This window comes from Pelophylax lessonae (genome assembly GCF_965119305.1).
Source record: "Pelophylax lessonae genome assembly, chromosome: 5".
Lineage (NCBI taxonomy): Eukaryota > Metazoa > Chordata > Amphibia > Anura > Ranidae > Pelophylax > Pelophylax lessonae.
The window spans coordinates 415910598-415929278 of NC_138772.1; the positions used below are offsets into that span (position 1 = coordinate 415910598).

Below are 18681 nucleotides of genomic sequence, written 5' to 3' on the forward strand. Positions count from 1 at the left end.
GGGCTCCCAACATAAAATATCTTTATTTGCGGACGACATTTTGCTGTCCCTTACTTCACCAAGGATTTCGTTACCCAACCTTTTGGCCCTTTTGGACTCGTTTGCTGTCTTTTCTGGTCTGCGTATCAATCCTGCCAAATCTAAAGCGATGTCCGTTACTTTGCCCCCTAAGGACATGGTGGCTCTCCAAGCGGCCTTTCCTTTCAAATGGCACCCTGCTTTGCCCTACTTGGGTATTAAGCTGTCTCCCACATATGACGGTCTTTATGCGGTCTTTAACAGATAGACTAGTTAGGCAACAATGAGACAACCTCCAAAACAGGAATGGTTTTCCAGGTGGAGGACACTGACATTTTTTCCCTACTCCTTATTTCTGACTGTTTTTCACTAGCTTTGCATTTGGCTAGGGTCAGTGTCCATTGTTAGCATGAGGCGATACCTGGACCCTATGGAGGTTGCACAGGCAGTCCAACTCCATATTTTTCCCCATTGAGAACTGATGTGTTTTCAAAGTGTTCCTTTAATTTTTTTGAGCAGTGTGTGTGTATATATATACCCCTACAGACAGGCAGCTACTGAAGTCCAGGAAGCTCAATGAACTACGACAGTGCTCACCAGCGCAAAGGCTGTTGGTACTTTTAGTCTATTTATTTACAGAACTCTGTGAATGAATGAAGTGGCTGTGTAATCAGAGCCCCAGAGTTGAACTCATCCTTATACTCTGGGGAATGGTCTTTTCACCCAGAGATCTTATTGATGCTCTTTAAAAAATAGGGACATCATGACCTCCAGATTCAGCAAGCAACTCGAAAGATTTGTGATCAGATCCAGGGATACGCTTGCCTTTGCCATGGATACTATGTGATTTCTTGGACCCTGTTCAGTCTGATATATGAATTTCCTCTAGGGAAGTTTCTCCGCAAGATAGAGGGGGAATGGAGTCCAGCGATCCTTATTGCCCCAAAGTGGCCCAGGAGAACTTAGTACACAGACATACTCAGACTCCTTACAGATAATCCCTAGAATCTTCAAAACAGGCAAAAACCTCCTGTCACAAGGCCCTTTATTCCACACTGCCTCTCAGTTGCCAGCTTGTAATGGCATGACTGTTGAAATTAGGGTCCTAAAGGATAGGGGTATAACTGATTCTTTCAGCGCAAAGCAAGAAAATCTACTTCTCGTAAGATATGCCACACAGTTGGAAGGCCTATTTTGAGTTGTGCAAAAGCAGGCACCCCAGCATTCGGAAAAATTCCCTTCCCCACATCCTGGCCTTCCTCCTGTTTCGTCTGGATCAGCATCTGGCTCTTAGTACTGTAAAGAGCCAGATTCTCCTAAGATACTTGGCTTTACACACTCTTGTAAAGACCTTTGTACAAGCTTGGCTTATTTTAATCAACCACTTCAATCTCCTGTGTCTTCCTGAGATCTAAATCTAAAACATTTGGTTCCTCAAAGACATCCCTTTGAACAAATTCAGGATATCACATTGGAGGATTTCACCAACAAAGTCACCTTTTTTGGTTACTGTTACGTCAGTTGGGCATTACTCCAAGTTAGTTTCTTATAAAGAACCCTTTCTTATCCTACATAGTTAAAGTGGTCCTAAAACCCAGACCCCCCTTCCTCACCAGGGTAATCTCTTCCTTTCACCTCAGTAGGGATATTGTCCTCTTTTTCCCTCTATTCTGCCCTGAAGCTCACCAAGAAGATTTCAGTCCATTGTCTGGATGTGGTCAGAGCAGTTCAGGTTTACCTAGCTGCAACATCTTCATTAACCACTTTACGTCTGCTCGCGGTAATACTACTGCGGCAGAGTGGTTCGTTATCGTCTGACGACGTAGTATTAACGTCGTCAGACACTCCCCCTTCTGGGCGGCGCTTGCGTGCCGCCGGAGGCTCGCTCCCGCTGTTTTCATTCACAGCGGGAGTCGGGCCAGGGGAGGAGCAGCGGCGATCGCTGCTGCTCTGCCCCGATCGCCGGGGATCTAGTGTGGAGATCCGCCCGCCTGTGTAAACACAAGCGGACGGATCTCCATAGTGACAGGGAGTGACAGATCAGACTGTTCAGCATAGCGGAAGACAGCAAAATCCTCCGGTGGTAAAGTGGTTAAAAAAAAAAACGGACTCCTTCCCCCCCCCCCCCCCCCCGAAGGTCCCAAAAAGGGGCATTCTGTTTCCTCTTCCACCATAGCTATGTGGCTCAAGCAGACAGGGTTTTTACCGCTTGGTCTTGATCCAGGCCTCTTCTGATGCAAGCTGTCTGTTGACCCCTGTTATCTTGTGGGCCTATTGCCTATTTGTTGTTGTTTTCTATATTGTCCACCCCTCAGTTATTGCTTGGGATTTTCCATGGTCTATAGCTACAGATCCTGTGTCCTGGGAAATGGGAATTTAGACTTGCCTGTAAATACAATATGTTGGAATCTGTACAGTACAGGTCACAGGTTCCTCCCCTCTGTTACTGCTTGCTACAAAACTAGAGTCCCATGGAATGGGTGATTTATAGATGTGTGCAGAAGGAGCATTCTCAGCAAAGATTTGCCAGAGTCCATTTGCCTGAATGCATTGGCATATAACCCATGTTCTCTGACTACACATCCTGTTTCCTGTACTGTATACCAAGATCTGGAATTTACAGGTAAGTAAAAAATTTCCAATTTTATTTTTTTTTGCCCAGTATTTGTAGTTAATGTTATCATCACTGTTAAGTGTACACTATTGTGTAGTTGTACACGTACAGAGGATGCACGTATGTTAAAGCTGTCACATAGCTCAAAACAAATTTTGTATAATGAGCAGGGACTGAATACTTCCACTATGCTTTCATCGTGTGTTATAACTGCTCATTTGTTATTGATAGTGGAATTTTCCTTTCCTAAAAAGGATAGTTGTTTAAATGTCATAGGAATCAGTCAATACGATTGGTTGAGATTCGGTAACATTCCTTTAGTTGTATGCTTCATGTAATAGCTTCAAGCTAAAACATTCTAATGTCTTCCAACTGTTTGTATTGTTTAAGACTTTTTTTTTTTATTTCTTTTTTTGCTAGTTGAGGAATATAGCCAGCTATTCAGTGTAAGATTCCCTCCAAGTGCTTGTTTTTAGATTTGACCTTGGGATTGTTATTCATATTAGTGTTCTAAACCTAGCCATTGATATTATAGCCCTGATGTATGAAAAGTGTGCTAAATGTAAAATTTATTAATGCTTAAAGAGGAACTAAACTTCCATCTTTAAGTTTTACCTATAGGCAGACCTATAGTAAGGCTTACCTATAGGTAGTGTAAATATCTCCTAAACATGTACCGTTGCATCACTGATGCATGCACTCTTAAGGAATGGCCGCCCTTGAGGTTTCTTTAGAGCAGTGTGCCACGACTGTTGGTTCCCATGTGCATGCTTGTGAGTGACGTAATCGCAGCTCTGGCCAGTCACAGAGCCGGAGCCGCAAACCTGGAAGGAGGCCCAGGTAAAGATGGATGCTGCCTTCAGCGATGGCATTGCTGGAACACTTCGTTTTCAGGTAAGTTTAACATAATGTGCTAGTATGCGATGCATGCTAGCACAGTATGCCTTTGCCTTGCAGGTAAGTTAAAAAAAAAAAGTGCCGCTTTAAAACAACCAATCAATTTATTTAAAAGTAAATACATTTCTTTTTTTAGAAGGCCTTTTGAGTTGGGACATTACATATTTTCTCCTACCTTTTTTATACCTGTTGAAAAAAGGTCTGCTCAAAGGAGAAGGGCAGGAATCAAAAACACAAATGTACATGCACACCTACAGTAGATGGCTGCAGCATCCATCCAATTCTGCAGCGGTCTCCCGCTGGCCCTACAACGAGAACTGAGCAATCAAAAACCACTGATCGCTCTGTCCTCGGGTACACTGTAAGCACAGTCCATATTCCTATCGCACACATTCCTGGAATAAGCTCTTAGAGTTCCACCCTGGGAACGTTTTTTTTTTTATAAAAATACCCCGGGACAGTCAGGGCTAGTACATTCCACAATGGCTAGCCTCTGATCTGTCCCGGGTTGCACTTACCTTTTAGAAGAAATACTTACCTTGAAAATGTCTTGTCCAGCGCTGCCATCTCAGATGTGGGCAGCTTGAAGCCAGCGCGATCCTCTTCTGTGTCCTCTTCCGTCTTCTTCGGTCCCACGATGCACTGCACCGGCCCCGCCGTCACTTCCGGTGCCGCAGTGTCATCCCTGCACAGCTTCTGGGCATGCCCAGAAGCTGTTTAGCAAGGTATGATGGCGCCTGCACCGGAACTGACGCCGGGGCCGATGCAGGCGCATTGATTCCTGGGAGCGATGACGTTCAGCTCCCAGGAATCATTGCAAGCCAGGAAGTGACGAATCGCCGTGGCCGCCGAGGGGAGGAAGAGGAAATAAGGTGAGTATATTTTCTTCTAAACCAGGTAAGTAAAAAAAAAACAATTGTCATTATCCATTTGTTTTTCAGGTGACCCCGGGCATGAAGATGGAGGTAAGTATAATTTTAGGGTGGAACTCTGCTTTAAGGTACTAGGTGCTGTAGCGACCGCCAGCTGAATACTGGAACCTGTACGATATTGTAGATATTCGCCAGCACACCAAGGATCATCAATTTAGTCCAAACTGTTTTTATTCAAGAAAGATCACACAGCCTGGACCGGCTCTGCAAGGTCAGCTGACAGCTGAATCTGGGTCACAGAAGTGCAGAACTAAGTGCACTCCTATGACCCACAGAAGTATGGCCAAGAGCTTTCGTCATAATTCTCCATTAAGTCCAAGTTCATCACTGGCATCATTTCTGGGTGCAGGTGACTGCTAATTCAGTGCTCAGATGCACCCATAACCACTGGTCTACTACTGCCTCCTTTGTGACATGATTCCTCTTCTGGATCCTGAGGGAACCCTGCTGATGGATAGCCATTAGTAAGTGTCCATGTCATGTAGTCTGTGATGTGAACACCAAAAGAATGGCTTTAGATGAATAAAAAGGAATTTTCTCTATCGTTCATTGACGGACACAGTTCTCTCTGATTCATATCAGTAGGATAATACTGCCCCCTACAGGAGTAGGACACTAGGCAGAAAAACGTTCTGGCTACCCCTATGGGCAGTCCCGGAGGGTACACCCTCTCTCTTCCTGCATAGGATGTCAGTTTTAATCTGCCTAGTCAGGAGTAAGGACCTAGTTCCTTGCTGGGATCTTTGGTCCTGGCATAGAAGTAATTTTTTATGTTGATTTTTTTAGCTAGTCTTTTTTTCTACGGATCGTTTTTACTGTGAGATCTTCTAGAAATTATGCGGGGCGACAGACTAGACTCCCATATCCAGTGGTCACCCCAGTCTGGCCATCGAGCACGTGCAGGTCTTAGCTCCACGCTAGGTCGTCCGCGCAAGGTAAACGTCTCGCCAGGACACAAATGACAGGGTCTAGGCTGATGTTGCAGCATTCCTATTTGGCCGACAGCCCCCCTACTTCAGTGGTGTGGGGTCCTGTCATGAGATGGCGCCCGCCTGTGTTCCCAGTATGGTGAGTAAACGTTCGATTTTTTGCTGTGGAGGCCGGTGGCAGTGCCTGGAGGACAGTGTCTCATGAGGGTGGTCTCTCCCTCTCTGTGGGGTTCTGTTAGCGCGCACCTGACCTCCGGGGGGCGCTGTAGCGCTGTGGGGCCGCTAAAAAAAAAAAAGAAAAAATTACATTTTTGTCATTTTTTTTAAAAGTTGCTGGCGGGTTCCTGAGTGTTTAGTATGGACCCTGCAGGCCATTTGTTCCCACCTGACCCCCTCACGGAGGCCGCAGGGCCTCCCGGATCTCCACTGTCCATCAATGCCTTTTCGGCAGTTCGGGAAGCATTTGGGTTCCGGTGAAGGTGGTAGGTGCGCTAAGACATTTCTCCGCCTACCCCTGCCTTTTCTGATGTCTGAGTGTCTGAGTGTGGCTCAGCCGTCGCAGACGTGGGGCCTCCCTGCCGGGTCTGTTACCTCGCACCCTGTCTCCTCAGATGATGAAGATGACATTTCTACCTCCCCTGCTGCGACAGGCACTGGTGGATGCACTGGCTGTTTCGGTGTGACACCCTGCGATTTGGGGGTCACAGCGGCGGCTGCTCATGTAGGAGGGGTCCGTCCTGAGACGTTCCCCTGTGGTGTCTAAGCAGCCGTTAGACGTTGCCCTTTTGGGGAGTCTCTGGTACAGAGGACTGTTCCGCCTTTGGTGGACGTACGGTCTCTAGCTGAATGGGACTACCGTTGTTCCAGTGGAGGAATCCCAATCCTGTGAGGACTTGGGGGATGGGATGGCGCGGGCTATGGCCTGCGATCTGTACTCCCTGGCGTAGTCTGCACTAGGAACAGTGTTTATATTTTTCCTTGCCACGCAGACTTTGCCTGATGGGCGGAGTTCCACTGCCGTGACTTGGTGTGGGGCATGTCCCTCTTGCCCTGGGGGAGCTGTTGGACCAGCTGGCGCAGGAGCTGCAATTTGTTTGCGATGCCGCGCTGGTCGAGGCTCCCTTGTATGGGTCACCTTGTCGTTTTTCGTTGGTGGTTATCCAGCATCTACTTGACCGTAGTGTTGGTCTTCGGATTAAACTTCTATGACGGTCTTAATGGATCTCCCTGTTCAGGGGGATCGCAGGTTGGCGCTGCCCTGGATGACATTATATAAGGGTCTCATGGGGGGAAGAGTGCTTTCTTCCACAGGCTAACAAGGGTAAGGGCCTTCATCGCAGTCGGGGTTCTTCCCTTTCGCCTCGCAAACAGTTTCTTCGTCCTTCGGGAAAGGTCGTTGTGGTGAAGTCCTTCCGGACTTCCCCGTGTGGTTCCACACGACCCTGGTCTGGAGTACATGAGATCGTTTTTTTCCAGACCTGCGGACTAGGCCTACTCTGCCTGAAGGTGCTTCCTCACTCATCTAGGGGGTTAATATTTTGTGTGGCCACCATTATTTTCCAGCACTGCCTTAACCCTCTTGGGCATGGAGTGCACCAGAGCCACACACACACACACACACACACACACACACACAGTTGTGTTCAAAATTATTCAACCCCCAATGCTGTAAAGGGTTTTAGGGAATTTAGTGTACATTTGTAATTGTATTCAGAATGAAATCCTACAAGGACTTCTTAAAGAACCATATGCAACTAAAATGACATCAATTGGTTTTGTAATACAGTAGTAAATGTTTCTTTTGTGAATTCTTCATTGACACAATTATTCAACCCCTTAAAGACTACCACTCTGAAGAACAGAGGTTCATTGAAGTGTTTTCAATCAGTTATTGAAAACACCTGTGGATGTCAGGGAGTAGCAATAAAGCCTAATAAGCACCAATTAGGCAGCTTTAAAAATGACTGTGATACTCAGCTCCTTCTAGACATTTACTGGTGTGGTTACAAACATGGTGAAGTCAAGAGAATGGTCCAGGAAGACAAGAGAAGAGGTGATTACTCTTCACAGGAAGGGAAATGGCTATAAGAAGATTGCAAAGATGTTAAACATACCAAGAGACACCATAGGAAGCATCATTCGCAAATTCAAGGCAAAGGACACTGTTGAAAAACGCTACCTGGTCGTGGCAGAAAGAAGATGCTGACTTCAACTGCTGTGCGCTACCTGAAGCGTAGAGTGGAGAAAAGTCCCCATGTGACTGCTGAGGAACTGAGAAAAGATTTGTCAGATGTGGGTACTGAAGTTTCTGCTCAGACAATACGGCGCACACTGTGTAATGAAGGCCTCCATGCCAGAAACTCCCAGGCGCACCCCCTTGCTGTCTCCAAAGAATAAGAGTCGACTGCAGTATGCCAAAAGTCATGTGGACAAACCACAGAAGTTTTGGGATAGTGTTCTGTGGACTGATGAAACAAAATTAGAACTGTTTGGGCCCATGGATCAACTCTATGTTTGGAGGAGGCCTATGAAGAAAAGAACACCTTGCCTACTGTGAAGCATGGCGTGGGGTCAATCAGGCTTTGGGGCTGTTTTGCTTCTGCAGGTACAGGGAAGCTTCAGCGTGTGCAAGGCACCATGAATTCTCTTCAGTACCAGGAGATATTGGATGACAATGTGATGCAGCCAGTCACAAACCTGAGGCTTGGGAGACGTTGGACCTTTCAACAGGACAATGATCCCAAGCATACCTCCAAGTCCACTAGAGCATGGTTGCAGATTAAAGGCTGGAACATTTTGGAGTGGCCATCACAGTCACCATACTTAAATCCGATTGAGAACCTCTGGTGGGACTTAAAGAAAGCAGTTGCAGTGCACAAGCCTAAGAATGTGACTGAACTGGAGGCTTTTGCCCATGACGAATGGGCGAAGATACCCGTAGATCGCTGCAAGACACTTGTGTCAAGCTATGCTTCATGTTTAAAAGCTGTTATAACTGTAAAAGGATGTTGTACTAAGTACTACGATTGAATGTCACTTGGGGGTTGAATAAAACTGATAATGTGAGCACAGAAAAGACATTTGTGGTTATTTCATTATAAATGTTATGTTATATTTGTCTGACCTACACGTGCCTCTTTGATTTAATTGTAAGCAGGATGACTGAATGATCAAAATCAATGTCAAACTGGCCAAAACAATCAATTTCAGTGGGGGTTGAATAATTTTGAATACAACTGTGTATATATATATATATATATATATATATATATTTTTTATTTGTGTGTTATAGTCTACTGCACACAATTTTACAAAGGTGTTTTATTAACTCTACGGACCTGATGGAAACCCCCAGCTGATAAGGAAGACTACTTTAGTAGTCTTGAAATGTATCACTTTTAAGGCGCCATTAAACCCTAAACTAAAAATGTAATGAATTACAGCTTACCAATCATTAGATGTGGTGGTTGCATTTGTTATTTTTTAACCTCAGTTTTTCCCTAGTGATCCAGCCAATAACACACTTCCCTGTTTTAGAGTGCCCCCACTCTGGATGCAGGAGAAACAGAGACACCTTTGGACAGCAGCATTGTTAATCTGGGGGGAGGGTAGTACTAGAAACAAATTAAAGCCAAACACCACCTAACACTTTTTAAGCAATTATTGCACAGGGTTCGTACGGTCATGAAAAACCTGGAAAAGTCATGGAATTTTAAAATGGCAATTTCCAGGCCTGGAAAAGTTATGGAAAATAATTTAACCCACAAAGTTTTGGAAAAGTCATGGAAATTTGTTTCACAATCACTGTATATTCGAATATGCAGAAAAGAGAGAAAGGCGCCACTCAGTGTAGCAGATGTAAATAATTTTATTGACACATATTAAAAACTTACATGGAGGTGTAAACATCTATCTACATAGCTCGGCGTCCTTCTGGGTCCACGGTGTTTCCATCACTGAGGCTGGCCAGCAGCACCCGAGAGATGACACTAGGGGAGAACCAATCAGGAGATTCAGTCAGATCGAGGCAGCAGTGAAGCGCATACCTCACTAGAGGGCCGCACGAACAAGATGACGTGCAGGGGGGGGGGTGGTAACTGGTTTCGGGGCATGCGTGAACCGCTCCTTCTTCAGAACCCTGGACGCCGAGCTATGAAGATAGACGCTTACCTCCATGTAAGATTTTATATGTCAATAAAATTATTTACATCTGCTACACTGAGTGGCACCTTTCTCTCTTTTCTGCCTGTTTGTGAGACTTGCTTCGGCCTAACAAAGAGCTGCCCTCGATGTAAGCGCCGCATTTGTGGATCTGTGCCATCCATACCAGTCTGGCTGCACCTTATCCATCATGACTGCCTGAACTGAAGGTTTATCCCCAAGCAGGAGCGCCCATCAAATCTTTTTCTTTCCCCAGCATATTCGAATATAGTTGATAATATTGGTTAAATTACAATAGTTACATAGACATTTCATGAAGTCATGGAAAAGTCATCGAATTTTATTGGTAAAAATATGTACAAACTCTGACAGCAATTTTATTTTATTTTTTCATTTGGGATAAAGGTTTACATAAAAGCTGATCATTGAAGGCATCCCTGCCGAGTTAAATGGTCGGTCTCTAACTTCTACATCTGCAGGACAACTTGTTCTGTTAAAAAAAAACAGACTTACTAGCTAGATCACCAGATGAAAATGAAAATAAAGTGGCAAAATCCTAAAAAAAAAAAAAACAATACAACCATTATAATGAATGTTTGCTTTTGGGTTTAATATCGCTTTAATAGCACCTTGCTCATCAATGCAGCAGCCTTTATTTTTTTGTTAATTCTCTTTCCTTTTTTTGTCATATTCTCATTAAAAACTTTATTTGGATCTCAACCATAGCTCTTCAAAATTGCCTTTCCATCTCTCCTACTCCAACTGTTCTTCGCATAACTATTCTGTCACCTGCTGCCACTGCCACTTCCTTTGCTTATCTAGTGTTTAGAAACATCTTGGATTGTAGGCTCTCAAGAGTAGGACCCATTTCAGCTTCTGTATCATGGCTTTCTTTTTAGCTGTTGTTTTCTCTTATGTCTCTATAATTGTGTAAAATTGCCTAATTTACTTTGGCCATTATGACTTTGCAGAATAATTAATGGCAACATAGTAAATTATTTTGTGATGGCATCTCATACCATTGTAAATTCCCTCTCAGCTGGCAAAAGCATTGTACATTGAAGGGTATCCTTTGGCTTTCTCCAAATGCAAAACTGGATGTATTAAATAGGGTGAAAGGCGATTCACCAGGCTACAGTATGGTTTTTATCTGCTTGGAGTTCAATGCTTTGTGCTTCAGGTTGTGCACCTTTCTGTGTTGACCTTGGGTGTAAGTAGATTACAAATGTTAGTTCTGCCCTAAATTATAGCTTTTTAAAATTCATAATATACATTTTCTCTTACGTCTTCTGACAGTCGCAGCCCGTTCAGTAATCCTTCATAAGTGGGTAATGCGCCTCTCTGCAGGAGTAGGCTAGGCAGTGAAAAGGTTAACAACAAAAAACTTTACACACGACACACCTCTAGGGGGCTGTCCCTCAGCCATTACCCATCAGCCACTATGTGCTGCTCTTCAGTTTCATGCTGCCTAGCCTAGGAGTAGGACCTAGGTTTACCTGCCGGGACCTATGTCTTTTTTTGTCTTTTTCTTTTAAAAAAAGTTTTTACTTTTTATTTCTTTCCTCACTCACTATCGCTAGTTAGTCAGGGGTATCCCTGGAGGACTACAAGCAACAGCAGAGCTGGGCTTTGCACTAGATAATATAGATCCTTACTGTATACCAGCCGGTCAATGAGCGTCACAGGTCATTGGTAAGCCCAGGCCTCGCATGACAGTGCCCCTGAGGATGGGGACAAGCCTGCGGAGAACCACATCTTCGCCGTGTGTTGCTAGCATCCCTTCCTGGCTGACAGCACCCCCACTCAGGGTGGGAGGTGTTCCGTATTGGAGCGGAGCCCGTGGTCCGTGGTATGGTGAGTGACGCTATCCCCCTGTCCCTGGGACTGTTGTCTGTGGGGTCTTATGTGGGCCCACTCCTAGGGGAAGGCAGAGATCCCTGAGAGTCTCTGTAGTGTCCCCCTCCCTAGCCGTTTTAGGTGGCCCCTACCTACCTTCCCCCGCTGGGGGCGTTATGCGGTGCACACTGCCTGGATGGGTGGGGGCCTCTGAGGTGTCCCCGGAGTGGCCTGTTTCCCTGGGTACTTTGCACTGACTTGGCACCAGATGCTCGGCCACCATTTTGGGTGAGGGCATGCTATCTGGCTTCCTTGTGTGGGCAGCAGCCATTTTCTGCCTTTGTTGTGGGCAGCCGCCTTGTAAGGGCGGTGGCCATTTTGCGTGTGCTTCCTTCCATTTACTTTCTATAGGCATCCATTATACTGTGGCTCAGGGCATAGATCGGCCTCTAGTGCATGATGTCTCTTCATTTTCACTTCTCCTTTCACTGCAGCAGCGTGTGTGAAAAAAGTATACAGTGACACTGTGGGGCTGATTTTTGGCTGTTTTTAAGGCATTTTCCTGCAAAACTGTACTTTCTCTGTTGCTATAGCTGTTTTAAAGGGGTCTCTACCCGCGGTACAGATTTGCGGTGTTGACCGCGGGAATCACTGATTTAAATTTTTATTTTTATTGCAAAATGGAGTTCCAGGATAGCAAATTCCCTACAGACCTGGTTGGTGCTTCAGGAACCCCTGAATCCTCTTCCATGGCCTCCTTATATGCTGGACTTGTGACCTTGGCGTCCAAGGTTGATCTGCTGATGTTCTGAACGCACTGCTCCAAAACGGTCGATGCCCTCTGTCTTCTGACTCAGAGCCTGATTTGGTTGCCACGGACGACGTCCCCCCCTGAGGGGTCCCAGTCCTCGCATTCGGATGGGGAGGAGGAGGAGTCGTCCTCCACTGCGGCGTGGGAACGCGCTATAGTGGATGCACTTATTAGCTCCATCAAGGAGACTTTAAATATTGTTGATGAGCCCACCCAGTCAGGTAAGTGGGTTTCCTTTAGGTCCCGCAAAGCCCAGAAGTTGGGTCAGGTCTTTACCTGCCCCGAGGAGTTTCATGAAACCGTGAACGACCTATGGCGTCGCTTCAAACATATGCTGGCGGTGCCTAAGCAGTTTAAATACCATTATCCCTTTTCGGATCCTGTCGACAATCGTTGAAAGGTGTCATCAAAGGTGGACCACACTGTTTCTAGGTTGCATAAATCCACATTTATGCCCGTGGTGGACTCCCCAGTGTTCAGGGAATCCGGCGGTTGGGCGCGTTGAGATGCTTTCCCGCCACATATATTTGGTGGCGGGCTCCCTGCTCAAACCCGTGTTTGCTTTGGTGATGTTTTTCTCAAGCGGTCGCGGAATGTCCAAGGTGCTTAGGTGCACCTTGGTGGCGGAGTCGGTCTCTCCGATTGCCCTTGACCTGGTGGATCAAATGGCCCAGGCCGTGATGTATCTCTGTGATGCGCCCTTGGACAAGGCTCCTTTGGTCGCGCGGTTATCCGCGGTTGCGTTCGCAATCCACCGCTTTATTTGGCTGAAAAGTTGGTCGGCTGACCACGCTTGCAAGAAGACTGTGTCTGATGTCCCTTATGTGGGTAATCAAATTTTTGGGGATACCTTAGATGAGTTGATCAGTGGTCTTACCCTTGGAGTACCCTTTTGCCCTAAAGCTCAAAGGGAAAATAACCCCGCGCTAGGCGGGGTCCTTTTGTTCCTCAGGGGTACACAAATAAGGTAAATCCTTCAAGACCTCAGACGGTCACAAGAAGCCTTGGTCCAGGAAGCCCAAGGCCGGTCAGGCCGATTCGGCGGCCCAGTCCTCCTCCGCCTGTAGGGGCGCCCTCACCCGTTCCAGGGGTGGTGGGACGTCTGTGTTACTTTCGGGAACCCTGGTTGTCCCAAATTCGAGACCGATGGGTTCACAAACTGATTCGCTCAGGGTAAAAGGTCGAGTTTCGATCTCGCCCCGCAGACAGGTTCTTTCCATCCAATCTCCGTCTGACTCCCGATCCTTTAAGAGTTCTCATTGGGGCAGTACAAGATCCTCTTGCATAAGGTGTCATTGTGCCAGTCCCTCAGCGGGATAGGTTTCACGGGTTCTATTCCAACCTATTCACAGTGCCCAAAAAATGGGCAATGTGCGTCCAATTCTGGACCTGAAGTCGCTGAACTGCTTTGTGCGGATACGAAAGTTCCGGATGACTTTCTGGCCTCCATCGACTTGAAGGATGCGAATCCGCGCATCCCTATCTTGGAAGGTCATCAGCGGTATCTCCCCTTCGCAGTGGCAGAGGAGCGTTTTCAGTTTGTGGCATTACCCTTTGGTCTCCCTTCGGCACCATTCACCAAGGTTTTGGCTCCGGTGCTGGTCTTGCTGTGCATGAAGGGGACAACCTCCTGTTAAGGGCGAGCTCGTGTGCCACTCTGACTAGCGATCTGACAGTCATGGTTTAGACACTCCAGGAGTTCGGGTGGACCATCAACTTTCAGAAGTCGGCACTGACCCCGTCGGTTCACCTCAGTTACCTGGGGATGGTCCTGGACTCTGCCCTAGTAAAATTTTTCCTCCCGGAGGAGATAATTTGGACCCTGCAGGGTGAGATCAGGTCCCCCAGGGACAAAACAATCTCTCTGTTCTGAGAGCCTGCATGCGGTCTCGGGGTCTCATGGTTTCGGCTTTCGAAGCCATCCCGTTCGCTCAGTCTCACGCGACAATGGATGCCAACCTGTTTGGGCTGGGGTGGAGTTCTGGACACACTTTTGTGCCCAGGGGACATGGTCGGCAGGGGAATCCTCCTTACCGATAAACATCTTGAAGCTCCGCACAATCAAGCTCTGCTTGTTCCATTGGACAACTCTGCTCCAGGGTTGCCCAGTTCATGTTCAGACGAACAACGCCACGGTGGCAGCTTATGTCGATCACTGAGGGGGCACATGGAGTGCCCGGGCGGCCGAGGAAGTGGCCGAGATCCTGTCTTGGGCCGAGACGCACGTTCCAGCAATTTCGGCTGTTCAAATTCCAGGAGTGGGAAACTGGCAGGCGGACTATCTGAGTCGCCAGTCCTTGGACCAGGGGGAATGGACCCTGCATCCAGAGGTGTTTCGCCTCCTGTGTGCCCAGGTGGGGGACTCCGGACATTGATCTGTTCGCGTCCTGTCTTAACAATGAGGTGGGAAGGTTCGTGGCCAGAACATGCGATCATCTGGCGGTCGCCACGGACGCGTTGGTGGTGCCCTGGCACCAGTATCGGCTGTTTTATGCCTTTCCTCTGATTCAATTGCTGTCTAGGTTCCTCCGCAGGTTGGCGTCGGTACGTGTGCTGGTAATTCTGGTGGCCCCAGACTGGTCCTGTTGGTCTGGGTGCGCAGACCTCGTACGGATGGTCGTCGAGCCTGCCTGACGTCTTCCTCTGAGGGATGATCTGCTGTCTCAAGGGCCGAACTTCCATTCTGCTTTCCAGTCTCTGGCTTTAACGGCATGGCTGTTGACAGCCAGGTTTTGAGAGACAAGGGCTTCTCAGAAGCTATCATTCCTACCTTGCTGAAGGCTCGGAAAGCAACCTCCAGGTTGATTTACAATCATTCTTGGTAGGCGTATATTGCCTGGTTTGTGTTGCAAGGGTTTCATCCTCGCTCCTTTTTGGTGGCGAGGGTTTTGGCCTTCCTGCAGAAAGGTGTGGATCAGCGTTTGGCGCTGACCACAAGCAAAGGTCAGTAGGTCCGCAAGCAAAGGTCATAAGGTCGTCCTTTGACATTTTCTTCCAGCGTCCCTTGGCGACTAATTCCTTGATTCGCACCTTTGTTCAAAGGGTGCGTCATCTGGCTCCCCTGAGGGGTGATCCTTTGCCTCCATGGGGCCATAATTTATTTTTTTTTCCATTTTACAACAGCTTCCCTTTGAGAACATCAAAGAAATAGCTCTGCCTGAGTTATCCCAGAAAGTTGCTTTTCTGGTGGCTACACCTCTGCTCGCAGAGTGTCCGAATTGGCAGGTCTATCTTGCCTTTCGCCTTCTCTGTTGGTTCATGGGGATAAATTGGTCTTGCGACCCAATCAGTCTTTTCTCCCTAAGGTGGTATTTGCTTTCCACCTCAATGAAGATATTGTTTTTTACCTTTGCTTTGTGCGAAGCCCCAAGCATCCCAAGGAATTTGCCTTGCATTCTTTGGATGTGGTCCGGGCGGTCAGGGTTTACCTGTCTGCCACAGTGTCTTTTAGTAAGTCTGATTCCCTGTTTTGTCCTTCCCGAGGGACCTCGGAAGGGTTCGGCTGCGTTTCTAAATGGATCGGACAGACTGTTGTTCAGGCCTATTCAATCCAGGGTCAGGTGTCTCCTTTCCCTGTGAGGGCTCAGTCTACTAGAGATGTTAGTGCCTCTTAGTCGTTTCGCCATCAGGCTTCTGTGGCTCAGGTGTGCAAAGCGGCGACCTGGTCGTCTGTGCACGCTTTCTCAAAATTCTACAAACTTGATGCGATGGCATCCTTCGGATGTTTCCTTTGGCTGCAAGCTTTTGAGCGCCGCGGTTGTTTGAAGAGACATGTTGTTATGTCTCTTTCTGGGTTTTTTTTTTTTTTTCTTTTGTTCTGGGTTGGCTCCGGTTGAGCTTCTGTTGCCCTGTTAGCTCAGTTCTTTTCTCTGACCTGGTTGACACGTTGCCTTTTCTTTGGTTATGTCTTCCCACCCCTCACACGTACACTGCTTTGGAACATTCCACTCGTGAAGGATTACTGAACGGGCTGCGACTGTCAGAGGACGTAAGAACTTACCGTAAAATTCTTTTCTCTGAGTCCTCTGACAGTCGCAGCCCCCGCCCCTATATTTTTTGGGGTTGAATGTTTTCCTGTACTGCTTGCTACAAAACTGAAGAGCAACACCTAGTGGCTGATGGGTAATGGCCGAGGGACAGCCCCCTAGAGGTGTGTCGTGTGTAAATTTTTTTGTTGTTAATCTTTTCAGTGCATAGCCTACTCCTGCAGAGAGGTGCATTACCCACTCGTGAAGGATTACTGAACGGGCTGCGACTGTCAGAGGACTCAGAGAAAATAAGTTCTTACAAAAATTCTATTTTGTCCGAGTCTGGGCCACAGTGGCGCCTTTGTAGCATTCACCATCTATGTAGCGAAGGGCCTGTTCACACCCGGTGCAGTAGGACTACACTGGGCAAGACCAGGCAAATTGCCTGGTCTCCTTGAACCTGGGCAGTTCACACCACCACGTTGTCATGGTGTGTGCTGAAATAAAGTACCGCATGATGTACTTGATTTCAGCACACCACAGTGCATTGCAGTCACTGCCTTGCATCATGCGGCAACTAATAGAATTTACTAAAATGTCACTGTGATATTTTGTAATTTGCTTAAATAAATAAACCATCCACGGTACTTCGGCATTGCTTTCATCCTATAGCACGCCAGCAGATGCATTCTATTGCAGCCACTGGTGTAAACTGGCCCTAAGGCTGGGTTCACACTGGTGCGCAGTTAGAAATTGCATGTGATTAGCACCATACTGCTTTGCAGATCACATGTGATGTCTGTGAGATGCGGTTTCAGCCATATAAACTGTATGGCTGAAATTGTATTTGCACCAAAATGGTGCAGGGCCCTTTTTTTGGTCAGCACTGGAATCAGATCTGCGAATCAATCTGGGGTGTCATTAACTTTACACCGACACCCCCAGTGGTTCGCAGATCTCAGTGTGAACCAGTGTGCAATTTAGCAGGAAATGCAGGAACCAGCACTGAATCGCAGGGTTTTGCAGTTTGTTTATGTTTGGCATATGCGGTCATAATTCCTAAGACCATTATTCTTAAAATACAAAAAAAATTTTTCATTCCTTTTGGGCACACAACTATTTGACCTTTGTTGATGATGTCGTAAAGAATGGCAAGATTACTATTGTTTTTTACTTAGTGACCATTGAACTGGGTAACCTCAGGTACAATTGAGCCTGGTTAATTTTACTTAGATCTACAGAGAGTCGTTTTGTTACAATGTCTTAATCTGAGCAGAAAGACTTACAAATTTTTTTTTTTTTAACTTCCTTCAGGCAAAAACTTACTCTCAAAGACGAAGGCATGTCTGTCATCATTAACTCATACTACAGCCAAAAGATTATAGCAAACCAGAATGAAGATACAGAGGATAAGACCTACTGCTCCTCTTCAACTGTAAAGAAAAGATTGGTGCCATTATCCATAGTATTTCAGATAGATAATGGAAATTCTAGCTGTCATGTAGAATGCCAAAGCAGACAGAAAGTAAGTATGTACAAATGTGAAGGAAAGTTAGTCTTTCTCTTAACTATAAACATATTCTTTTTATTTTTAAATTGTATGTAGTGTACTGGCATGCTTTTTCTGTTTTCTCTACACCATTACATTATCTTTGTTGTCTTTCCATATGCTTTAAAGGGGCACTTTACTGAAATAGTAATAAAAAATTTTATAGTAATAAAAATGAATAAATCTATGACCAGGCTGACTTTTTAAAACCGAAGAGACCTACTATTTCTCTTCTGCAATCTAACGTTCCTTAACAAAATGGTGGCCGTCTGCACACCGAAACCGACTCCTTGTTGCATACATGCAGTTAGATGGGTAAAAGATGGCTTCAGGTCCTGTTCTCCACCTGTGATGAACTCCTCTGGGATATTTCGCCCTTTTCAGGGCTTAATAGTACACTGTACACTGAGGCACAGGTGTATGTGCTGTGCCTTGAGATTTCAAAATGTTTGAGATTCCATTTGATCAACTGCCCAGATATCAGCTTTGGGTTAAATCCTATAACCAGTGAATGAAGACTTTTATGATGTATTTTGTTTTTATGGAATCTCCAGTGATACAAAAAAAAATAAAAAATAATTAATTGACCCTTTTTTATTTGTAATATTTTCCAGGTTTCAGATGCCAGTGCACTTAAAAGTTTACTTTGCTCTCCTGAGAACAGTCTTTGTGCAAGATCCATGAAAAATGACTCTTTACTGGATTTGGTGGAAACCCAAGGAGCTGCTTGGTGGAAAGGTGTATGCATCTGTGTTGTTCAGCGAGTTTATTGCCTTACTTCAAGGGATAGTCCCAGACATTTTCATCAAGAATGTATGAAAAATATTCTTGACACTGCAGCAATGCCACAAAAGCCAAATTTCAGGTAGGTTCAACAAAATTCAAATGATTGCAAAAGTTAATATTTCTTAGTATTCCATCAGTAAAGGTGCTGTAAGCTTGGAGAGAAGAATCCTCTTAACTGAA

At 46.1% G+C, this 18681-nt stretch overlaps 1 protein-coding gene across 1 annotated transcript in view; it reads left to right on the forward strand.

Annotated features, from left to right (window-relative positions):
* SPIDR (scaffold protein involved in DNA repair) overlaps positions 1 to 18681 on the forward strand; it is a 1142289-nt gene that overhangs the window by 632344 nt on the left and 491264 nt on the right. Inside the window, exons 9-10 of the mRNA XM_082258691.1 lie at positions 17481 to 17691; positions 18330 to 18580. Of these exons, the coding sequence (XP_082114817.1) occupies positions 17481 to 17691; positions 18330 to 18580 (462 nt within the window). The remainder of the gene's footprint in view (positions 1 to 17480; positions 17692 to 18329; positions 18581 to 18681) is intronic.